The sequence below is a fragment of the Lactuca saligna genome, chromosome 2, assembly GCF_052625555.1.
Source record: "Lactuca saligna cultivar CGN05327 chromosome 2, ASM5262555v1, whole genome shotgun sequence".
NCBI classification, from domain to species: Eukaryota; Viridiplantae; Streptophyta; class Magnoliopsida; order Asterales; family Asteraceae; genus Lactuca; species Lactuca saligna.
In genome coordinates, this window is record NC_136418.1 from 109,190,026 (window position 1) to 109,198,818 (window position 8,793).

Here is an 8,793-nt window from a genome sequence, read left to right on the forward strand (position 1 = left end):
ATGGCAATGATTGGTTTTGACAGAAATGTTGCAACAAATAAAATCACTGTATATGCATTTGAAGACGCACATAACCATCCACTTACTGAATTTAATGAAGAAAACATCTGCTCTCCAAATCATCCTCTTAGTATTTTTGATCAAGAACTAATTGTTAAAGCTTCAACTATCAACATTGGTGCCACAAAAGCACACAAGTTAAGAGCATCATTAAAGGGAGGATATGATAATTTTCCAGCAACAAAGAATGATTTCAAAAACTTTTGGAGAGATTATACAACTATTGTTGGACCAAATGATGCTCAATGTGTTGTAGACCAGTTGATAATTCGCAGAGATAATTATCAAAATTTCCATTTTCAATATAAGTTGGATGATGATGTGCTAAATGCTATGTTTTGGGTTGATGAAACAGGAAGAGAAAACTACTCTAAGTTTTCTGATGTTATATCAATGGATGCAACTTATAGAACAAACAGGTAACATTTATATTTATTAAATAATATTACATAATAAGGGATACATTTTACAAATATTTTCAGGTACAATATGATATTTGTTCCTTTCACTGCAATAAACAATCATGACAAGACAATCAACGTTGGAGCAGGACTAATATCAGATGAAACAATTGAATCATACTCTTGGTTATTAGAAGCTTTTTTGTCATCACATAAGAAGAAACCAACAATGATTCTGTCAGACATGGATGCAACATTATCTTGTTCAATAGCAAAGGTGTTTCAAGGATGTACTCACAGATTATGTATGTGGCACATAATGTCAAAAATGCCATCAAAGGTAACAAAAAATTTAATTTACTAAATTACATATAGCTTATGAAAATATACTAATAAAACCAAATTTAACATGACAGATTGAAGCTGACTTAGTTTAAAATTCAGATTTCAAGAAACGCATAAATCAACTAGTTTGGAATATGAATATTAAACCATCAGAATTTGAGAACAAATGGGATTTGATGTTGAATGAGTTTCATTTGAAGGAAAATAAATGGTTGGACGATATGTTCAACAAGAGAGATAAATGGATTCCATCCTATTTCAGAGATATACCAATGTGTGGACTTATGAAGACTACATCTCGATCTGAAAGTTCTAATTCCTTTTTCAATGTTTTCTCAAGTCCAACCAACTTACTTGTTAATTTTATGTTCAACTTTGACACTGCACTTTCAAAGCAGCGTCATGAACAAAAAAGATTAGACATTGCATCAAGAGATACTTCTCCACAACTGCTATTTCCAAATGAAAATTTGAAAATAGAAAAGCATGCATCATTGGTATACACACGAGAAGCATTCATAAAAGTTCAAAAACAAATAAAAAAGGCATTCTATCAGTGTTTTCAAAAAAAATTCGGTTTTGATTGATGGTCGTCAACAATGCACAATTGTCTACAAAGAACTAAAATCAGGCAAGCGACCAGAATTTAAGGTATGCAATTATGCTACTTCATTATTATTTTAATTTAACATTATTTAGAATTTATAAATATATTTTTGTAACAAAATTTTATTATTACTTCTTAGTTTTCTTTTGATGCAAAAGATGAAACAATTGAATGTGAATGTTTGCATTTCACATTTTTTGGAATCCTTTGTAGTCATGCTTTGAGAATTCTTATAGATTATGAAATTGCCATGATACCTGAAAAATACATTCTAGATAGATGGAGAAAGAACATAGTGGATATTGGTTTTCAAAAGATAAACCAAAAATGGAGAGTGTGCAGTACAGAAATTTCAAATCTCTTGCAGGGTGCAACTTCTTTTTTTGAGAAATGCGTTGAATCGGTTATTCATGACAAAGAAAAACTACAAGAATTGGTGAACTCTCTTCAACAATTAAGTGAAACTTGTGGAAAGGATGTTTCTACAAGATCAAGTTCAATTCCAATAAAAGATGTGATTGAAAATATTATCGGAGTTCCAATTTCAAGTGATGTGAAAATCAAAGTACCAAGTGAGATAAAAACAAAAGGAAGTGGAAAGAGGAGTCGAATCAAAAGTGCTGCAGAAAAAGCAATAGCAAAATCACTTAAACCAAAACGCAAATGCAAAGGATGCAACCAATTTGTCAACCATGATATAAGAAATTGCCCAATAAATCCTTCAAATGTGCTTAGACCTTTCAAAAAACATCAGTAACTTAGATTTGAATTTTAGATTTGTTTGTTGTTATGCTTCTCTATATTAAAACTATTACTATTAGTCGCATTAAACGATTCATAAGTTTATTATAATATTTATTATGGATAATGTAATACTTTAGTGTTTAAATTTCATATATAAAAAGATATATGAATTTATTATAACACATAGAAATACAAATCACAAATAAAATATGCTTCAAACGTCATTACAATTGAATATATAAACGAAACATTATTTCAAAACATTCAAATAAAACATATCGCACTTTAAATTCATAAAATATTGTAATAATAACAAAAACATTCTACTCTCAATAATCATAAGAAGAATTCCTTTCATCATGAAAACCAAACCTTTTGAATTACGCACCAATTCTTTTTCCTTCAACATCTTCTATGCAACTCTTTTGAGCATGTCTTTTGACAAATGTACAATTTCTAGAATCATGTTGAACCAACGTATTTCAAAATTTACACAATCTCATTTGTTTTTTATACATCTTATGTTGATGACAAATATACATTATATTGCAATATATATTTTTAGTTATAATTTTTGATGATAAATATAAGGATTGAATTATTTATTTAATTGGATAATTTTTTAAATCTCACGCTTATTAAAAGGTGTGCAATATCACTAAAAACCTAGAATAAAATTTGCCTCCGTTTTCTCTCCCCTTCTTGACGTCGATGTCGATAGAAAGGTTCTTGCTTGCTTGTTTAGGGGTGCGACACTGTTAGAAGGGTTCCGATTTTGGCTCTATCTTCAAACAGTTTCACTACAAATAAATTTAGACATTTTATTGTTTATAATACATGGTTATGATCGTTTGGTTGGATTATGGTGTTGGATCCTCTTTTGCTTTTATTGTTTATAGTAATTATGTTACTGTAAATTAGCATCATAACCCAACAGTTATATATGTTCGTGATTATTAACAATTGGAGTTGATTTTTGCTTACTTGATGGTGTATAGTTTATTACACATGTAGGAATTATGTGAGTCTAAAATACACATCATTTATGGTTTTAAAACCTAGTTCGACGGCTACAAAAAAAAAACATAATATTTATTTATTTATTTATATTTTGAGAAGAGAAATGATTCCTACGTAATATTTTTTGTCATATACAAGAATTTATGTATTATATATTTGTACAATATAACATTTTAAAGCACCAATTGTTGTGTATGGAAAAAATTTGTTGCGTACAGATCAATAAAATGTTTTTTAATTATCTAATACAACAATAAAAATGTTTTTCTAGCTTGTGAAAATCAATTTCCTTTCCCCCATCGATCATTGTTCTACTAGATTGTCCGTCGCAGCCTCACAACGCTGTCGTTGTCACTGCCCCAACCCTTCCTTCTCCGTCCACTTCCTCGTGAACAGTGGCGGATCCTTTAAGAGGTCAGGGGAGGCCATGACCCCCCTGTTTTTTGGCATACTAATTAGCGATGTATGAAGCAAATCTGATTCTAAACATATAAAATTACAAGAAAATGAAGAAGAAAATTGACAACTCTGTGAAGAACTGAAAAACAATAATGTAAAGTCAAAAAAAAACACTAAATTGCCACTGTTGCACCGTTGTTGCTTCAACTCTCCATCGTGACTAAACCTTCATGCCTTGGTGGCGGTGATGCTTTGTATCTCCGATGTTACCTTGCCTCTCCGATGTTGCTTTGCTTCTCTGGCTTCACTTGTTTTCATCTTTCTTGTCTCATTGTTGGTCAACCGAAGGAAAACACTCTAAAAAATGGAGATAAATTGATGCATCTTTTCTAGTATTATCCTAGGGTTTTAAAAGAAAAAAGAAAACACTCTGCCCAGTACATGGGTACTTGTATTTTTCCTGCTTATTTATTTATTTTTATTTTTATAAATTTATTGTTAAATTATAATTCCATATCCTAATAACTTATGTTTATATATGAATTAAAGATACTATTCTCGATAATTGTATACGTAGATTAATAGATTTGTTTAAATATTTTAATAACATGTTTTTTATTATAAATCTCATAAAAAGTACAGGATAATTTCGCAATCTGTCATTTTAATATTTTAAATCCATTGACGTATAAACAATATTTTATGTTATGTTATTTAAATCAAAGGTATAATATATTTGAATTCTTTAGATTTTCTGTTAATATATTCATAATAGAGGTAAATACATATCGTCAGAACACAACTGGACAACAAGCTGCGCCGCTAATCCTTTTTCAAATTATAATTTAGTTAGAAAATTTAAATTCATTCATAAATATTATGTAAAACAATCTTCTTTTAAATATCAACCTAATTTGAAAATCATTTTACAAAAGACAACATAGTCTACAATTTTGTTAATATAATCTTTTTTGGCCCCCTATTTACAAGGGTTGTGTGTGTTCCGCCCCTGCTCGTGAATCAGTATCATCAACCTGTACGTTTTTTTTTTTCCCGATTTATGATTCTAATGTTGTTGAAATCGATTTTATTTTGTTGAAATCGATCGTTGTTTTCCAAAATTGTTGGGTTTTATTCTTCTTCGTGATTAGAAATTAAGCTCAAAGCTCGACATTCACTTCTGGGTTTAACCAATTTGTGGATTACTTGCATTGATTGTCATTTTAATTGAATTTTGAAATGGGAGTTTGGTTACTTATGGAGTTCTTTCAATTGGAGTTTTTTAAGATTTTGATTTTTTCTTCAGATCCTGATAACAATATTAAATTTAGAATCGAAGTTATATCTTATGGTGTTTTGACAATATGTTAGTTGATTGAGTTTCTTGTTAATTTGAATTCTGTTTTAAAGAAAAAAAAGATTCATATGACTCACTTGTGTAAAACTTGTGTGATTGCATGCTCTTTTTATTAGAAACAATCATGAAATAATTATTTGTATAGAAAAATAATCATGAAATAATTATTTGTATAGAGAAACAATCATGAAATAATTATTTGTATAGTATATATTTGCATCACTTTGTACATTTTACTTTAAAATATTATGTTGATTCATGAAATATTTTTTTGGGATATATACAATAAAGTCTCAATATTTTCATCGATTTGACAAGAAAATCCTAAACTTTATTTTTTTAACAGTAAAGTCCAAATTACCGGTAGTTTTTGACATTTTTACCATTTTTTTTCCGGTTAGCCGGTAATGGGGACTTTTTTTGTCAAAATAATAATAATAATAATAAATAAAGTTTAGCACTTTTTTGTCAAATCGTCAATTAGGATTTTACTGTCAAAAAAATAAAGTTTAAGACTTTCTTGTCAAATCCTTAAAAATATTGAGATTTTAGTGTATATATAATTTTTTTGGTTAAAAATTTAATTGTATGATATTCTTTAAGCATAAGAGTTATTGTAACCTTTTTTAATCAGCTGAATCCTATTGAAATTCTTAACGTTTGCTTTTTGTTAAATCGTTTTTTTAATATCAACAAACCGATATTGAAAAAAATTGAGAAAATCAAGAAAGAAAGAACGAATGTCGTGTTGGCTTTTTGCAGTCCAAAAGATGGAGAAATAAGAAATCGAAAAAAACGAAGGTTGTGTTGGCTTTTTATAAACACAAACCTGGTTCTTTCTTTCTTTCTTTCTTGATTATCTCAATTTTTTCAATATCGGTTTGTTGAGATTAAAAAAACGATTTAACAAGAAGCAAACGTTAAGAATTTCAATATGATCTACCTACTTAGAGAATGTTTCAATAACTCTTATGCTAAAAAAGTACCATACCATTAAATTTCTAACCAAATATATATATATATATATATATATATATATATATATATATATATATATATATATATATATATATATATATATATATATATATATATATATATATAGGATATAGATCCGGTAAGAATTATTTTTTTGTAGGAAGGTAAGAAGTTTTTTTTCTACATATTTTTTTGACGAACAAAAAAAATGAATCACTAGATGATTCATTTGTAAGATGATTCACAAGAAAAAATTCTCAAAAAAACATCTATATGATTCATTTTTAAGTAAATTAAGAAAAAAATCCACTTTTATGACAATTTTAGTGAATAACAACAAAATCATTATATAAATGAATCATCGAGATGTTTTTTTGAGAATTTTTTCTTGTGAATCATCTTACAAATGAATCATCTAATGATTCATTTTGTTTGTTCGCGAAAAAAATATGTAGAAAAAAAACTTCTTACCTTCCTACCAAAAATTTCCTTCTTATTTGATCTTGACTCTCTCTCTCTCTCTCTCTCTCTCTCTATATATATATATATATATATATATATATATATATATATATATACACACACACTAAAGTCTCAATATTTTCAACGACTTGACAAGAAAGTCCTAAACTTTATTTTTGTGACAGTAAAGTCATAATTGACGATTTCACAAGAAAGCCCAAAAATTTCTTTTTTTGACAAAAAAAGTCCTAATTAGCGGTTAACCGGGAAAAAAGGGTAAAAGTGTCAAAAACTGACGGTAATTTGGACTTTATTTTCAAAAAAATAATGTTTAGGACTTTCTTGTCAAATCGATGAAAATATTTAGACTTTACTGTATATATCCCTATTTAAAAAAAAAAAAAAAAAACTTGTAGGTTTCTTTAATACGTGGGGTTACAAAAGTGATTACTCTAGATGTTCAATTTGTACATAATGTTGTTTACACCCTGGTCTAACTTTCAATATGTTGTTTTTGAGGTGGATATATGGTCCAATAAATTCTTGTTACATGAGAGAAAGATGAATAGGATTTAATCGAAAGAGGTACTTGTAACATCCATAATTTTGGGTATGATAGTCATTGTTTCAATTTTGAGGATTCAGGAGGGACTAGACGAGTCGTAAGTCTGACTCGCTGAGTCACGTCAAGTTGATCACGTGGATTTAATGAGCGGACTCGACGAGTCCAAGTATGGACTCGCCGAGTATGTACTGGCAGAGAAAACCCTAAGTTCAGGGGTTGGAGCCTATTTAAAGGAACTTATGACCTTGGATGTGCATCATATCTCCTGTGAGAAACCCTAAATCACCATTGGAGTCAAAGGAGAGTTCTTATGATGAAATCAAGTAATTTTGGTGTGATTTTGCAAAGGAAGAGAAGGGATTCAGCTAGAAGGACCAAAAGAGGTTGTTATTCTGAGACATCCAAGCAAGGATCTCCATTCTGAGGTATTATTTCGCCGCTTTCCTTCCGTTTTGTGTAGAATCCTTGAATCTAGGGTTTTCTTATGCCTTCTTTAGCTTGAATTCGAAGCATATGAGGTCCCAAGGTGGAATTCTTCTTAGATCTAGACTTTAAGAGGTCCAGAGAGTCCTATCCATCCTGCTTTATGATATTCCTTTGGAGATATGAACATAGGTTGCCATTTTAGAAGCTATTTCACCAAAAGAAGCCCTATGAGTGTTGCATGAGTGTAAAGGTTGGACCTTTACATGATTATTGTGTATTGGAAGGGCAGATCTATAGGTAGAGAAGCAGATCTGATCTTAGAAGGTCTTTTGAGTGTTGCCATGGAGGGAACTCGTCGAGTCCATAAGGGGACTGTAACACCGTAAAAATTCAAACATTTTTTCACTTTTTAAAGCCATATAAATTCATTCATAATCTCTTTCAATAAAACAATGTATCGGCATTATCTCATTACAAATCCCCAAGATCATAACATATCAATAGAACCCCGCACGTGTGTGTGTAGTGAGCATGCCGGTGCCTTCCCGTGATCCTCACTAGAACCTGAAACACATAACACAAAACACTGTAAGCACGAAACTTAGTGAGTTCCCCAATATACCACACATAACACATAGTAGCTACTCGAGGCTATAGCTCTACGGGCCCTTGGGCCCTAACTCTGTGGACCCTCTGGCCCTAGCTCTGTGAACCTTCGCGTTCTAACTCTGGTATACTCTGATATACACATGGCATAAATCACATAGAAATAATGCAGTGCAACACATCATATAAAATATCATGCAATAATTCTGCCACATAACTCTAATTACCACTCAAGGTAAAGTATAGTGAGAAGACTCACCTCGGATGTCTCGGTAATATCTCGCTCGCGTAACATTGATCTAGCCTCTGCCTAAACACATAAACGATCATCCCAATTAATATTGGATCTCCAGGCTAGACTAAATCCTCACACATCCTCTAAGAAGGCTAATAGACCATTTTACCCTTCAAACAGTTCACAAGTCCAAATGTTGACCATACCCTAAAAGTCAACAAAAGTCAACGGTCAACCCTTTGACCAGACTCGCCGAGTGCACAATTGTGACTCGACGGTTCAGTCATGAACTCACGTACTCAAAATCCCCAATGACTTACTGAGTCACTTCCCAAACTCAGCGAGTTACCATCTACGTGATTCATGGGGAAAAACCATCCTACTTGCCGAGTCTGTTCTTGGACTCGGTGAGTTCAAGCCATGCTCAAACGCAAATGACCTCCTGAGGTCAGATCCGTTCCTCTAACCCATAGATCTGGCCTCCTTAAGCAAGATAGACACGTAAAGTTTGGATCTTCATGCCTATGCAAAGACCTAGTGGCTCTATTTGAAGAAATGGCTTCAATATGCTATCCTAAACTCTTATCT

The 8,793-nt window shown here is 31.0% G+C and overlaps 1 protein-coding gene across 1 annotated transcript; it reads left to right on the plus strand.

Annotated features, from left to right (window-relative positions):
* Positions 1-2,170, plus strand: LOC145029973 (protein FAR-RED ELONGATED HYPOCOTYL 3-like). The gene is made up of 4 exons (XM_078978417.1): positions 1-479; positions 543-751; positions 906-1,303; positions 1,553-2,170. The coding sequence occupies exons 1-4, from the start codon at positions 1-3 to the stop codon at positions 2,168-2,170; spliced, it is 1,704 nt and encodes a 567-aa protein (XP_078834543.1).
* The last annotated feature ends 6,623 nt before the right edge of the window (positions 2,171-8,793 follow it).

Excerpts from the sequence above, each read along its gene's own strand:
- LOC145029973 (XM_078978417.1), top strand. The coding sequence starts at position 1 with ATGGCAATGATTGGTTTTGACAGAAATGTTGCAACAAATAAAATCACT. Across the intron at positions 480-542 it reads GCAACTTATAGAACAAACAG|GTACAATATGATATTTGTTC; the intron begins GTAACATTTATA and ends AAATATTTTCAG. Across the intron at positions 752-905 it reads AGCAAAGGTGTTTCAAGGAT|ATTTCAAGAAACGCATAAAT; the intron begins GTACTCACAGAT and ends TTTAAAATTCAG.